The following is a 16,525-nucleotide window of genomic DNA, read 5'->3' as shown; positions in this document are numbered from 1 at the left end:
GGGCGTGAAGGGAAGGGGCCCTGTTCTTTATAACTATTCTTCTTCAGAGATAACAGGAGAGAACAGTATTTTTAAAAACAGAAAGTAAACCTGAGGCAGGCATACACTTAAATATTTATAACTAGAGACCAAAATTTGTGCTTCATATTTCCCAGTCCTCCCACATCCCTTAATTGAACAGATGGGTTTCGTACTGTGCCCTATTAAAAAAAAAAGAATCTAAGTTGATTAGTTTTTCAACCTCAGATGTGGAAATGAATTTAGAAGAACTGACACTCTGTGAAACATCTCTTGCTCCAATCAGATATACAGAAGTTGGGTAACAGCATTGTATTAGATTCCTCGGGCTGCCATAACAAATTCCCATAAGCTGGGTGACTTAGAAAAACAAAAACTTATTCTCTTATAGTTCTGGAGGCTTGAAATCCAAAATCAAGGTTTTGGCAATGCCACGATCCCTCTGAAGGTTCTGGAAGAGAATTGGTTTCATGCCTCTCTCTTAGCTTCTGGTGGTCACTGGCAGTCCTTGGTGTTCCTTGGCTTATAGACAAGTCACTCCGATCTCAGTCTCTGTCTTCACATGGCTTTCTTCACTGTGTTTATGTGGGCCTCCAAATCCCTCTCTTCTTTTTTTTTTTTCCAAATATTTTTATTGAAGTATAGTCAATGTACAATGTTGTGTCAATTTCTGGTGTACAGCATAATGTTTCAGTCATACATATATATACATATATTTGTTTTCATATTCTTTTTCATTATAGATTACTACCAGATATTGAATATAGTTCCCTGTGCTATACAGTAGAAATGTTACTTATTTTGTATATAGTAGTTAGTATCTGCAAATCTCAAACTCCCAATTTATTCCTTCCTACCCCCTTTACTCCATGGTAACCATAAGTTTGTTCTCGATGTCTGTGAGTCTGTTTCTGTAAATAAATTTTGTAAATAAGTTCATTTGTCTTTTTTTAGATTCCACATATGAGTGATATCATATGGTATTTTTTTTTCTCTTTCTGGCTTACTTCACTTAGAATGACAATCTCCAGTTCCATCCATGTTGCTGCAAATAGCATTAATTTATTCTTTTTTATGGCTGAGTAGGATTCCTTTGTATATATATACCACATCTTCTTTATCTAGTCATTTATTGATGGACATTTGGGTTGTTTCCATGTCTTGGCTATTGTAAATAGTGCTTCTGTTTATACTGGGGTGCATGTGTCTTTCTGAATTATAGTTTGCTTTGGATATAGGCCTAGGAGCAGGATTGCTGGATCACATGGTAAGTCTATTTTTAGTATTTTAAGGAACCTCCATACTGTCCTTCATAGTGGCTGCACCAATTTACATTCCCACCAACTAGTGTAGGAGGGTTCCTTTTCCCCTACACCCTCTCCAATACTTATTCTTTGTAGACTTTTTAATGATGGCCATTCTAATTGGTGTCAGGTAGTACCTCATTGTAGTTTTGATTTGCATTTCTTTATAATTAGCAGCATCAAGCATCCTTTCACTCGCCTGTTGTCCATCTGGATGTCTTCTTTGGAGAGAAGTCTGTTTAGGTCTTCTGCCCATTTTTTGATTGGATTGCTTTTTTTAAATATTAAGCTGTATGTGCTGTTTGTATATTTTGGAAATTAGTCCCTTGTCAGTCACATCATTTGCAAATGCTTTCTCTCACTCTGAAAGTTGTCTTCTACATTTTGTTGATGGTATCCTTAGCAGTGCAAAGGTTTTAAGTTTAATTAGGTCCCATTTGTTTATTTTTCCTTTTATTTCCATTACTCTAGGAGCTGTTTCAAAAAATATATTGCTGTGATTTACGTCAATGAGTGTCTGCCTAGGTTTTCCTCTAGGAGTTTTATAGTATCTGGTCTTACATTTAGGTTTTTAATTCATTTTGAGTTTATTTTTGCTATGCTGTTAGATAATGTTCTAATTTCAGTCTCCTAGAGGTAGCTGTCCAGTTTTCCCAGCACCATTTATTGAAGAGACTATCTTTTCTCAGTTGTATAGTCTTGCCTCCTTTGTCATAGATTAATTGACCATGAGTGGTTGGTTTATTTCTGGACTTTCTATCCTGTTCCATTGATCTATGTGTCTGTTTGTTGTGCCAGTACCAGACTGTTTTGATTACTGTAGCTTTGTAGTATAGTCTGAAGTCAGGGAGCCTGATTCCCCAGCTCTGTTTTTCTTTCTCAGTATTGTTTTGGCGATTCAGGGTCTTCTGTGTTTCTATACAAATTTTAACATTTTTTGTTCCAGCTCTGTGAAAAATGTTATTGATAATTTGATAAGTGTTGCATTAAATCTGTATATTGCCTTGAGTACTATGGCCATTTTAACAATATTGATTTTTCCAATCCAAGAACACAGTATATCTTTCCATCTGTTTATGTCATCTTCAGTTTCTTTCATCAGTGTCTTATAGTTTTTGGAGTACAAGTCCTTTGCCTCTTTAGGTAGGTTTATTCCTAGGTACTTTTTTTTTTTTTTTTTTGATATGATAGTAAATGGGATTTTTTTCCTTAATTTTTTTCCTATTTCATTGTTAGTGTATAGAAATGCAACTGATTTCTGTATATTAATTTTATATCCTGCAACTTTACCAAATTCATTGATGAACTCTAGTTTCAGAAGGATAGGTGTTTTCTGATAGCATGTTTAGGATTTTCTATGTATAGTAAAATAGTTCATGTCATCCATGAACAGTGACGGTTTTACGTCTTCTTTTCCAATTTGGATTCCTTTTATTTCTTTTTCTTCTCTGATTGCTATGGCTAGGAATTCCAAAACTATGTTGAATAAAACTGGTGAGAATGGGCATCCTTATCTTGTTCCTAATCTTAAGAGAAATGATTTCAGCTTTTCACCACTAAGTATGATGTTAGCTATGGGTCTGTCATACACGGGCTTTATTATGTTGAGGTATGTTCTGTCTATGCCCACTTGCTGGAGAGTCTTTTTTTTTTTTTATCATAAATGGATGTTGAATTTTTTCAAAAGCTTTTTTTGCATCTATTGAGATGACCATATGGTTTTTATTCTTCAATTTGTTAATATGGTGTATCGCTTTGATTGATTTGTGGGTATTGAAAAATCCTTGCATCCCTGGAATAAATCCCACTTGATCATGGTGTATGCTCCCTTTGATGCATTGATGGAGTTGATTTGCTAGTATTTTGTTGGGGATTTTTGCATCTATGTTCATAAGTGATATTGGCTTGTAATTTTTGTGTGTGTGATATTTTTGTCTGGTGTTGGTATCAGGGTTATGGTGGCTTCATAGAATGAGTTTGGAAGTGTTCCTTCCTTTGCAGGAATAGTTTCAGAAGGATAGGTGTTTACTCTTCCCTAAATGTTTGGTAGAATTCGCCTGTGAAGCCATCTGGACCTGGACTTCTGTTTGTTGGGAGTTTTAAAATTACTGACTCAATTTCAGTACTGGTAATTGGTTTATTTATATTTTCTATTTCTCTTGGTTCAGTTTTGGTAAATTGTGCCTTTCTAAGAAATTGTCCATTTCTTCTAGGTTGTCCTTTTTTGGGGCATATAATTACTCATAGTAGCCTCTTATGATCCCTTGTATTTCTGTGTTGTTGGTTGTAACTTCTCCTTTTTCATATCTGATTTTATTAATTTGAGTCCTCTCCCTTTTTTCTTTGATAAGTCTTACTAAGGGTTTATAAGTTTTGTTTATCTTTTCAAAGAACCAGTTTTTAATTTCATTGATCTTTTCTTTGTTTTTTAAGTCTCTATTTCATTTACTTCTGCTTAATCTTTATGATTTCTCTCCTTCTACTTACTGTAGGTTTTGTTTGTTCTTCTTTCTCCAGTTGTTTTAAGTGTAAGATTAGGTTGTTTATTTGAGATTTTTCTTATTTCCTGAGATAAGCTTGTATCAATGCTATAAACTTCCCTCTTAGAACTGCTTCTGCTGTGTCCCAGAGGTTTTGGATCATCATGTTTTCATTTTCATTTGTCCCTAAGTATTTTTTTTTTATTTCTTTGATTTCTTCAGTGATCCATTTGTTGTTTAGTGGCATATGTTTACCCTCCACATGTTTTCAGTTTTTGTAGGTTTTTTTTTTTTTTCTTGTAGTTGATTTCTAATCTCATAGCATTGTGGTCAGAAAAGATGCTTGATATGATTTCAACTTTCTTAAATTTACTGAGGCTTGCTTTGTAGACAAGCATGTGATCTGTTCTGGAGAATATTCCATGTGCACTTGATAAGAATGTGTATTCTGCTGCTTTAGGATGGAATGTTCTATAAATAGCAATTAAATCCATCTGATCTAATGCATTATATATGGTCTTTATATCCTTATTGATTTTCTGTCTGGATGATCTGTCCATTGATGTAAGTGGGGTGTTAAGGTCCCCTACTATTATTGTGTTATTTTTGATTTCTCCTTTTATGTCTCTTAACAGTTGCCTATATATTGAGGTGTTCCTATGTTGGGTGCATATATATCTACAATTGTTATATCTTTTTCTTGGATTGATCCTTTTAGCATCATGTAGTGTCTTTTGTGTCTTGTAACAGTCGTTATTTTAATGTCTCTTTTGTCTGAAAGAAGTATTGCTACTCCAGCTTTCTTTTGGTTTCCATTTGCATGGAATATCTTTTTATATCCCCTCGCTTTCAGTCTGCTTGTGTCTCTAGCTCTGAAGTGGGTCTCTTGTAGGCAGTGTATATATGGGGTCTTGTTTTTGTATCCATTCAGCCAGTCTATATCTTTTGGTTGGAGCATTTAATCGATTTATATTTAAGGTAATTATGAATATGTATGTTCCTATTACCATTTTGTTAATTGTTTTGGATTTATTTTTGTAGATTTTTTCTCTTCTATTTTGTTCTCTTCTCTTGTTATTGGATGACTATGGAGTTACATTTGGATTCATTTGTCTTTTTTTGTATGTGTATCTATTATGGATTTTTGGTTTGTGGTTACTATGGGGTTTTGGTATAGAAGTCTTTACATATACTTGATTGTTTTAAGTTGCTGATCTGTTAATTTCAAATATATTTTAGATATCCTGCATTCATACCCTCCTCCTCTCACGATTACTTTTCTTGTTTCTAGTTGTGGCCTTTTCTTTTCTACCTAGAGAAGTTCTTTACACATTTGTTGTAAAGCTGGTTTGGTGGTGCTGAATTCTTTTAGCTTTTGTTTATAAGGACACTAGTTATTGGGTATCAGACACACCCTAATCCCATATGACCTTATCTTAACTTGATTACATCCACAAAGACCCTATTTACAAATAAGGTCATAAGTATTAGAAGTTAGGACTGTAACATATCTTTTGGGGAACATACTTGAATCCACTACAATTATTATAATTTTTAATAAGAAAAATAATACATTTACATACTTTTTAGAGTTCAGTAGTCTAACTGTTTGTAATAAACCTAGCAATATCTTGTTCCATCTCAATACACTACCAGTTCCAGTTCTGCTGAGGCAAGAATGTTCATTGTTTTTACTTATTCCTTGTAATATTTAGCTCCATATTGTTAACTCACATCTCAATTTTAGATATTATCTATCAATATTCTACTGTGAAAGTTGAAAATTTAGCCTTCTAATACCACCCAAACAAAACACAGTTTCATCCACTTCCACCCCCTAAGTATAGTTATAACACAATATTTTTGCTAAATCAGTATTCAGTGCTTATATCATTGTGAATATGTAACTATTATTTATAGAAAATCCATATAATGTATGATATTAATCTATTTTGTTTTACTTTTTTTCTTGGTGTTAGTAACTGAATCTTTTTATTTTCTTAATATTCTATGTAGTGATAATAAATTTATTCCAAAACTCTGCCAGAGCTTTTCTCATTATGTTCAGCTTCTTCAGGTCATCTCTTAGTTTCACTGTCATCTCAGAGCCCCCATATTCCTGCTCCTACATGGCCTGGTTTCTCTCTAGGTCTTCTCTGTGGCTGAGGCCTGAGGTCTATTGTTCTGGAGGCTCCCTTTCCCTCTCTCCTGTGTTGAATCTCCTGTTAGCTGGATCCCAAGATTGCCCTTTGGTTTCCTCCCTTCTTTGCTAGAGCACAACCTCTAATGATCACTTCCTTAGAAAAGGTGCAGTGGGAGCTAACTACTTGAGTTGTTCAATGTCTGAAAAATATCTTTATTCTATTCTCACACTAAATTGCTAGTATGGCCAGGTTCACAGATTCCTAGGTAGGAATTAAAATTCCTTCACAATTTTGAAGGCTGTACATCACTGTCTCCTAGCTTCCTATTTGTTGTTGAGATGGACCTTGCCATTCTAATCTATGGTTCTTTGTATGTGACCTGTTTTTATTTCACTCCCAGGAAGGTTTTAAGTTCTTATTTTTGTTACCATTATACTGAAATGTCATAATATACCTTGGTGTAATTCTTTTCTCTAGCCAATATTCTATGCACAAACTTGGCTGTTTCCATCTGGAAATGTATGCTGTTCAGTTCAGCTGAATTTTCTTGAATTATTTCTTCCCTGCAGTTCTCAATTCTTTTTTTTCTGAAATCATTTTTATTTGGGTGCTAAACACCCTGGACTGGGACTCCAATTTTAATATCCTTTCTCACATTATCTATGTCTTTAATTTTTCATTTTACTTTTGGGAAGATATCTTCAACTTTAGTTTCTAACACATCCATTCAATATTTAATTATTACTACCAAGTTTTTAATTTTAAAAACTATTCTATTTCTTCTTTTATATCATCCTATTCTTATGGATTATAAATTCTTATCTCTCTAGTGATATTATTGGGATTTTGGAGGGGAGAGTCTCTGTATTGTTTCTGTTTCCTCTTGTTTGTTTGTTTATTTTTTCTGTTGTCTGTCATTTTATGGTGTTTATTCAAATTCGGGTAATACTTGTTTGCTCTTTCATATTAAAGAATGAGGTACTGATATGCTGTTTGTAACTTCTTGTACATGGGTAGGACTTCCCTCAGATTTATGTGTGGACCCACTTATTTGGTTGGAGGACTTCAGACTGATAGAACCTGTAAAACTTTTGCTTTTGATAGGTTCATTTTTCTAAAAGAGGAATCTCCCAACCTCTTGCCTCAAGGATATAAACTTGGTTGTCAACAAGTAGACAGATTCTCATTTACCCCACCAATTTCCATAGGGTACTCCTTCCATATGGCACACCACTTTCCACACGGGAACTCAAGTCCAGAGCCTATTTAGTTCAATCTCTCCAATCTTCTGCTGAAGTGAAAGAGAGCGAGTTACCTGTCTGCACAGGGTTGGGGAGGAGATTTGGGGATCTAACGACTTGTTTTAAAGAACTTCAATTGATCCTTCTCTTTTTCACCCCCTAACATTCTTGCCTTCCAGAACAGCTGGGGCTTCGAATTTCTGAGATTATTCTGGTTTTTGCAGCAGGACTTGGCCAAATATAGTGCCCCACATTTGTAAGCTTAGGTTTTAACTTTCTGTTCTGCTAAGACATGTACAAGTTGTCTATTCACCTTCAGTATCTAAAAGATGAACTTGTCAGTTTTCATTTCCCCTCCTTTTCTCTTTGTCCGTCTGGGTTTATGCCTTATTTTCTTTTTTCGGTGGCATCTAGTAGGGTTTCGTGAGGAAACATTGATAGATATATGTGTATAATCTGCTGTGATTAGCCAGATGTCCTCTGACTGATTATTCATTGTTGTACCACCAAGGAAGGTGCTTGTCCATTGAGTTACTAAATAGTCTAGACCAGCCAACCCTCAGGTGAAAATTTCCTTCAATTGCCCTTTATTTCATTAAATATTCATCATTGCATTTTAAACATTTATTTTTACTCATGGTTTATGTTTTTAACAAATAAATTTTTGTTATAAAATATGTTCATCTTAGAAAAATTGGCGGTTGGAATTGATCAAGAAAACATTTTAAAAGAAAAGGAAAAACCATAATCCCACCACTTCTGACATTTGGGGGATGATACACCTTGAGGACTATTTGGGGGAATCTGTAAGATCTTACTATACAGTAAAAGCTTTATCAAGTAAAGAAATTGAACTAACAGCTTAAAATCTTCCACAAAGAAAAGTCCAGGTCCAGGTAGTTTCACTGGTGAATCCTATCAAACATTTATGGAAAAAGTAATACCACTTGTATGCAAACTCTTTTAGAAATACAAGAGTAAGGGTTACTTCCTAACTCATTTTATGAGACCAACATTACCTTAACATCAAAACCAAGGAAAGTTAATAAAAAGAAGGAAAGAAACTATACGCCAAAGGGAGCAGAGCAGACCTTATTTTTAACATTTTAACCTGTCTGGGGCTGCCTGAAGGACTGGTCTCAAGTTTATCTAACTTGGATTTCAAGCAGGAAGAAACAGTGGGTGCTGCTCAGGAAAATTAAAGGAAGACTGGCCCACAGATACCTGGGGTAAGAGATTATGGGTAGATGCCCTAAAAAGAGACATTTGGGGATATTAACACATTTAAAAGCAGCCATGTACACAGGGAAATAAAGAAAAAGTCACACACAGGCCCAGGCAAGATGCATACTCAGGAAGGACCTTAAGATTTCTCCTTGGGCTGATCTCAAAGCTTAGAACCAAGACTTAAGTAATTAGTGAAGAACTTCCCTGGCACAGAGCCAGTCTACAAAGCCTGGGGTAGGTGACTATTTTTGAATATTCAATGATCAACCAAAAAATCGCAAGGCATACAAAGGAGCAGGAAAACATGACCCATTCACAGGAAGAAAATAAAGTGGCAGAAACCAGCCCTGAAGAAACACAGGCATCTTAACTGAGGCCTCAAAACAATTGTCTTTAAATATGTGCAAATTGGTAGGGAACAACACAAAGAACTAAAGGAAATAAGGAAAACAATATGTAAACAAAATGAAAATATCAACAAAGAGGTAGAAATTATAAATTTGAGGTAAATCGAAATTCTGAAACTGAAAAATACAATAGCTGAACTGAAAAAAATCACTAGTAGTTTTCAAGAACAGACTTAAGCAGTCTGCTGACTCTTATTCTTAAAAGAGTCAGCAGACTTCAAGATAGGAATCATCAAGACTGAGAAGCAGGGGGGAAAAAAGAATGAAGAAAAGTGAACAGAGTCTAAGGGAATTATAGGACTCTATCGAGTGGGCCAATAGGTGCAATACAGGAGGCCCTGAAGTAAAAGAGAGAAAGAGGCAGAGAGGTTACTTGAAGAAATAATGGCAGAAAACTTTTCAAGTTTGTGGAAATCACAAGATTTCTGCAAATCCAAGATCAAGGTACTCCAATAGGATAGACCTAAGGAGACCCATACAGAGTTATATTATAGTCAAATTGTTGAAAGACAAAGAAAATTTTGAAAGCAGCAGGAGAGAAGTGATTCCTCACATACAAGAGATCTTCAATAAGATTATCCGTCATTTTCTCAAAAGGAATTTTGAAGTCCAAAAGGCAGTAAGATGGTGCATTTAAGGTGGTGAAAGAAAAAAAAAATCTGCCAGCCCAAAACTTTATATTTGGAAAAACTGTCCCACAAAAATTAGGGAGGAATTAAAACATTCCCAGACAATGAAAGCTGAGAAAATTCATTTCACTAGTCTTGTCCCACAAGACATGCTAAAAGCAGTTCCTTGATTTGAAATGAAAGAATGCTAGACAATAACTTGAAGTCATATGAAGATATAAAGATCTTAATGGACAAATAAATACATAGGCAAATATAAAAATCAGTGTTACCGTAATTTTGGTTTCTAACTACAGTTTCCATTTTCTACAGGATTAGAGGACCAATACTTAAAAATAAGTATTAACTTATGTTAATGGGTACGCAATTCATAAAGATGTAACTTGAAACATCAGTAATGTAAAGTCAGGGGAAAGCTGTAAAAGAGTAGAGTTTTTATATGTGATTGCAGTTAAGTTGGTATCAATTCAAAATAGATTATTATAATTTTAGGTGATACCTGTAGTCCCCACTGTAACCACAAAGACAATATCCAGTGAGAAGGGAACCTGAACATGTCACTGCATAAAAATCAGTTGAACACAAAGGAAGTCAGTAATAGAGGAAATAAGGGACAAAAAAACGTAAGACATATGGAAAACAACAAAATGACAAAGTAAGTTCCTTCCTATCAACAATTTCTGTAAATGTAAATAGATTGACTTTCCCAAACAAAAGGCATAGATTTGCAGGATAGACTTTGAAAAACGTGATCCAACTATATGATATCTACAAGACACTCACTTTAGATCTAAGAGGACTTACAGGTTGGAAATGAAAGGATAGGGGAAGATACCCTAAGGAAATAATAAACAACAGGGAGCTGGGTTTCCTATATTAATTTAAGACAAAATAGTCTTTAGGACAAAAACTGTTACAAGAGACAAAGAAGGATATGATATCACTATTATAAAGACAATTCACCGAGAGAATTATATGATCTAGCAATTCCACTTCTGTATCTATTTAAAAATTGAAAGCAGGGACTCACACAGATAGTTATACAATGCGTGGGGTGATTGATCCTGACTAGTAAACAGATTCTGAGTTGTTACACAATGGGAACCATTTTCAGCTGAGATGTGTGCTGACCTCAAAGAAGATATGAGACAGATAATGGGAGAAAGAAAGTAATTATAAATAGTAATTATGATTATGTTGCCAGTTGCAGATACAAGGACTGTGATAGTAATGAGTATTTTTTCCGAATTTTGAAATGAATATATTTGTGTATTTATTAACCAATTATTTTATTTCACTCCTCTCTCATTCCCCTAAGATGTGTTACTAGTAGATAAACTACTATCTTAGTACATAAGTTACAAGATAGCCGAGGGATACTGTGACTCATCAAGAGGAATGAACATCATTAGAAGACTCCATCCTCTTTTGGGAAAGGAGGGAGCTGTTTTGGGTTGTATGAAAGACAGTTGCATCATATGGACAGAGGCATGATTTTGCTATTATCTTCATTGAAAATTAATTACAATTAAGCAGTATGTATAGATGTCAAGTTGACAAGAGATGGACTGGGGTGGTTTTATATTGTCAGCTTAGCTAAGTTGGAACTGTATTTCCCAGAATTCTCTTCCTTTTATGGTTTTGGTTACCGTTGGCCACAGTAGAAATTTGCAAAGAATTAAAAAGTGGAAGTGAAGCACCGGCCATTACCCTTGAAAGGTCCATACAGGTTCCTAGGCACCACTGTGATTTTGCACATGATCTTCTGACTCACCTCATTGGCAGGGGGCAGCAGCAGAATCTGCAGCTCCTCCAGCTTCTTTATGTCCTGGACAAGGCACATGTGCAACACAACCCATATGTATATATATATCTATATATATATCTATCTAGATATATATATAGATATAGATAGAGAGAGAGAGATAATTTTAGATGATACCTGTAGTCCCCATTGTAACTACAAAGACAATATCCAGTGAGAAGGGAACCTGAACATGTCACTGCATAAAAATCAATTGAACACAAAGGAAGTCAGTAATCTATCTATCTATCTATCTATCTATCTATCTATCTATCTATCTATCTATCTGCAATTGGTTTTGTTTTTCGAAGAACCCTAGTACATTCCTCAAAACAGTAAAGAACACTGAAAACAGATGAAGTTCTGGTCTTGAGATACCACATGGTGTGGTGGAAACGTATGGCTCTGAAATCATACAGAACAGAGTTTGGTGGCACAAATGATTTATGGTCTTGGAAACTGATTCCCTATTTGTAGAATTGAGATCAAATTTTTACTTATGTGGCTGTTGTGTAGGGTTAATTTAAACATTGTATGTAGAATACCTATCATGGTTCACAGTGAGTGCATAGTAAATGTTAGCTCCCCTCTTTGCAGACGGGAGACACATTAGTGCTCTGAGTCTTATTAAATGATTTAATTGAACTGAGTCTCTTAGATGGTATTAAATATGATATAGTTATCTGACATATACTGTCTGATATTACACCAATTCTGCCTTCTGGGTGTTTAGATGAACACAAAATTCCAATATTATTTGAAGTTAGTTCTGCCATATATATGTGGAAGATCTAAGGCAAGTTGTTGTTACCGAGTCCAGACTCGTTCTGCTCGCCTCAGGATAGGCTAGTAAATTGGGAGACGAGGTGTTGGGGCAAGGAATAACAACTTTATTCGGAAAGGTGGCCCACCAAGAAGATGGCAGACTGATGTCCTGGAGAACCATCTTCCCCCAGTCAGAATTCAGGCTCCTTTTATACTAAAAAGGGGAGGAGGTATGCTTGGGTTTTTGCAAACTTCTTGGTGTAGGAATTCTTTATTCTTGGAATCCTTTGTTCTTGCAGCTGTCCACATGGGTTGGATCATGGTGTTCCTGTAAACCTCCAACAAAACAAATGTAATTTTCTATTCTGCAACTTATTATCTTTATATGAATGAGAAAGTGTTAATATCCTTAAACTTTAGAGCCTTGAAAATAGGCTATCCTATTTCAGGCTATAGGCAACATTGTTTTACAAAAGGTGCAGAACCAGGAAGACTAAGCCTAGGAAACAGAGCACAGGGTTAAAGCCGAAGAACAGATCTAATATGGAGTCAGATTTGTTCTTTTCTATTACATCATGTTTCCCTGACCCTAGTTTCCATTTAGAAACTGTTACCTTAGAAACTGTCAGAGGTAAATAGGAGAAAGTGCTCAGCTTAATCCCAAGCATACAGAGGATGCTTGTTACATCTACTAGATGTTGTGGTAGCAATTAGGGTTTCAGAGATGGGTTGGTTCACTGGCACTAAAGGCGAGCTTACCATCTGGTGAAGACAAAAATCCATGAAATCACAGTGCAAGTTATATTCTTTTAATAGTAGGGAGCAAACAAGTAGAAAAATACCCAGGAGGAGATAGAAAGTTTTAAGTGATATAAAAGAAATAGGTACCGTGGAAAGATGATAAAAGGTCTTGCAGACTTCCGTTGATTTAAGGGATCATGAACACATGATACCTGATCTCATCCGATACTGGCTATGCAGAACACTCCAGGACCTGTCACCTTGCCAGTGGCTGGTCCTAACACATAAGTGGAAGAAGGGTAGGTACCTGGAGACCAGAGCCAGATCAGCAATTTCGCCAGCAGGGGAAAGCTTGTTCAGGCTGACGTCCCAGAGGCTGGGATGCATTTGAAACAAAGGGTTGCAGCTGAAAAGCTTTTGACAGTTTCAGGAGAAATGTGACAAATGAACCTGCAAATTACATATCCAGTTTACAAACCAGGTCAAGAGTTCTTTACTTTTCCCTGTCTTGTAGAAATGAAAGCCAAGAAAATAAATCATTTTTGGTAAAAGGGCATGCAGTCTCCTTCCCCTCTTTGTCTTCTCATTTTCATCCTTTCTTTCTCATTTTTTCCAGAGCATACTCTCACTTCTTCTTTCTCAGGCTCGGTGTTTTCCCTCCAACACCTCGCCCACTCCTCAAGCCCGCATTCTTGGCCCCGCTCTTAGCCCCTCTGCGTGGGACAGCCCCGGGGCCCGCACCTGTCAGGGGAGCGCCGGAGCCCGACCCCGCCAAGGGGCTGGCAGTGACGTAGCGGGAAAGACGGTGCCCGCGCGGCCCGCTGACGTCACTGCCGCAGCGGTTCCGAGCGAAGCCCAAGAATGGGAATTCAAGGAGGGAAACACAGCGGTGACCCCGCGGTCAGGGCTAAGCGCTGCGAGTGGGCCGAGTGCTTCGGGTTTCTGGGGTGGAAAGGCCGGAATCGCGCCTCTCGCGTAGGCTGACCCCACCACCCTCCCTCCGCGCGCCGCAAAGCCAGAGTTTAGCGATAAGGGGAATGTCCCCAAACGGTGGGGCCTCATGCGCACGCGCCTCGGGTCGGGGGCAGAGAGGTGGAGAGCTGGGGGTGCAGCAAGATGAGGATTGGAAGGGAAGGAGGACAGAGTTGGCGGGAGGAGACGGTGACAGAGCTCCAGGGTGCCGCACAGGAGGAGAGCGACTCGACCCCCTGGCCGCTAGCGGGTCTCCCTGGGCGCTGCGGCGGCGCGAGGCGCGGGGCCTGCGGCGCGGCGTCGTGACGTCACGGTGGCGGCGGCCGTGGTTGGCGCAGGGTCCGCGGCTGCAAAGTGTGAATTACGCCGGGCTCGCGCCGGCGGCGGAGTGAAGTCAGGCTCCGGGGGAGGGGAGGGGCAGGACCGCGGCGGCGGCGGCCGGAGCTGGTGGCTGCACCCGAGCCCCGCGTGCTTTGGGTCTCGCCGTGCCTCCAGCGTTTTTTCTTGCACCGCTTTACTCTGTCCTTGTTCCGCTCCTCCCGGATCCTCTCCTCTCGGCCGAAGAGTCTTGGGGCGCCCGACTCCCCCCTCTTACTTTGCCTGTGCTGCCCCCGCTTGCACCCCGAAGCCGGGCGCGCGGTGGTCCTCGTAACTGTCGCGGCGGCCGCCGCAGCGCCTTCCCGCCGGCTGCCCGACCGGAGTGTTGGGTTGGGGGAGGCGTGAGCGCGGCTTCCCGGCCCGGGGTCGCCGCTCGCCCGCCCTGCCCCCGCCTCGGCCTGGCGCCCCCGAGCCGCGGCCCCTTACCAACGCAGGGGCCGGCGGCCGCGGCAGGGCGGGCGCCGCGCGGGGGCAGGGCGGGCTTATTCAATGGAAGTATGTTACCAGCTGCCGGTGCTGCCCCTGGACAGGCCGGTCCCCCAGCACGTCCTCAGCCGCCGAGGAGCCATCAGCTTCAGCTCCAGCTCCGCGCTCTTCGGCTGCCCCAATCCCCGGCAGCTCTCACAGGTAAACGCCGCCTCCGGGGACCCACACTTGGGGGCTTTTCTCTTTTGTTTCCCTCCCGCCGCGCTTCAGCTCCTCGACAACACCCCCCACCCCCGCCTTTCACCCCAGACCCAGCATTGCCCATTGTTTGGCGATTTCTAGGCTGGCCCCTCGGTTTGAGAGCCTTTTCTTTTACCGTTGGGGCGGTACACCTTCAGACCCCCGGCCTCCCCAAGCCCAGACACGGGTGGGTTCTGGGAGTCCTTAAGACTCTCCTCAGGCCCGCCCCTCTCCGTGCTCAGCGGCTTAAGATTCAGGAATGACTTTGTCTTCCTCCGTTTCTCGACGTCTCAGTCTAGAAGTTGGGCCTCTTTTCCTCAGTTGTGGTCCTGGGCACACCTGTCTCCCCCGCCCCCCGCATGCACACACGCACGCACACCCGTGCGGGGTTCGAGCCTCGCCTTCCCCAGCTCCCGCGCGCCCCGTGGTGCTCGGTTGGTCCTGCGGTTCTCCGAACAATAGGCCAGTTCTCGGTTGCTCTTGTCCCCGACTCCTTCGATTGTGTGGATGGACCCTGAGTGGTATCAAAGAATCAAGTATCGAGAATGCTTCCTTGAAGCTTCGGTTTCCGTAAAGTTGATAACCAGGAATCAGTTTTGTTTTTAATTTGATAAACAGATTTTAAGAGAAAAACTACTGATGGAGCACTCACAGGAAGACTTTGTTTTGAATGGTCCAATACCAGTTGCTCCTGAGAATTTCGAGTTTTTTTCTGTGGTGATGCTGTTGGCCCAGCGCCTTAGCTCTGGCTGATGTTGATTGCCAGATTTAAAATAGGCGAAAAGAATTTTGTTTTGTTTGCATTTGAACTGAGTGCCCTCCATTTCTGCTGCCAGAACGTTACATGTTCATGATCCCTTTTAATATCAAATGTATTTATTTTTCCTGTTGATTAATATTAGCATTTTTATGGGAGTATATTTCTTCTCTCCAATAATATTGTAAATATCTTGAGCCCGATCTGTTTGTTTTTTTTTTAAATGCTGGTGTAGATGGCACCTGGTAGAGATTTTTCTTATAACAGGTGTGTCCAGTAAGTATTTGTCATTTGCTGCTTCGCCTACATTGTAGAGAGAGAGCAAAAGCCTGTATTTGGGTTTCTCTGAGTTGTTTTTATTTAAAATCAGACTTCTTTCACAGGACAAGGTGGTATGCTAATAAGGTCAGAGCCAACTTGTAAACATTATTATAATATTAAGTGGCATTTAAAAATAATACTGCATAGTTATTTTGAAAGTTAGGTCAGTGATCTGTCTTTATAGTACTGCTTAAAGCATTTTCAGGTTCCAGAATTAATGTTGAAGAGATACTAATGCACTGCTGAAAAGGTTTTTAATGGTAGTAACTTTTTTCATTTCTCAATGTTATTTTACTTTCTCATATCAGCAGCACATGACTAATACCCATTTCTGGCTCTTTCTCAATATTAAAGGCAATCGCTAGTCATTTGTAAAATTATAAAACATGAATAAGGTTACTTGTGCTCCCCGAGGAGAAAATGAATGAGTTGGGAGATTCCAAGGGAATTAGAACAAGTAAGGCTGATGCCAGGGGTTTTACTTGATGTCTTAATTAATCCACAGAGACCAATTTTAAGCCCCACTCCTTCTTGACTTATTTCCTAGTCTTAAATTTAAATGGGTAATGGAATTTAAAAAATAAGATTGTAGCAGATAAAGCAAATATTGTAGAGTCACACCATAGTTTACTAACTCTTAAAACTTAAAAAAAATTTTTTTGTATCCCAGA

The 16,525-nt window shown here is 39.1% G+C and overlaps 1 protein-coding gene across 6 annotated transcripts in view; it reads left to right on the top strand.

Moving 5' to 3' along the window:
- The window catches only part of PDE7A (phosphodiesterase 7A), a 303,765-nt gene that overhangs the window by 184,070 nt on the left and 103,170 nt on the right, over positions 1-16,525 (top strand). The window contains exon 1 of one of the 6 annotated variants that reach the window (XR_012503184.1): positions 13,817-14,737. The exons of 4 other annotated variants lie outside the window; for them this stretch is intronic. Coding sequence is in view for 1 of the 2 variants with exons in the window: in XM_074354955.1 (XP_074211056.1) it covers positions 14,600-14,737 (138 nt within the window). In the remaining variant the exon portion in view is untranslated. Of the gene's footprint in view, positions 1-13,816; positions 14,738-16,525 lie in introns of those variants that run through there. One more of the 6 variants, XM_074354955.1, reaches the window with a different exon arrangement.

The sequence above is a fragment of the Camelus bactrianus genome, chromosome 29, assembly GCF_048773025.1.
Source record: "Camelus bactrianus isolate YW-2024 breed Bactrian camel chromosome 29, ASM4877302v1, whole genome shotgun sequence".
Taxonomy (NCBI): domain Eukaryota; kingdom Metazoa; phylum Chordata; class Mammalia; order Artiodactyla; family Camelidae; genus Camelus; species Camelus bactrianus.
This window is presented reverse-complemented; position numbering and strand designations above follow the sequence as displayed.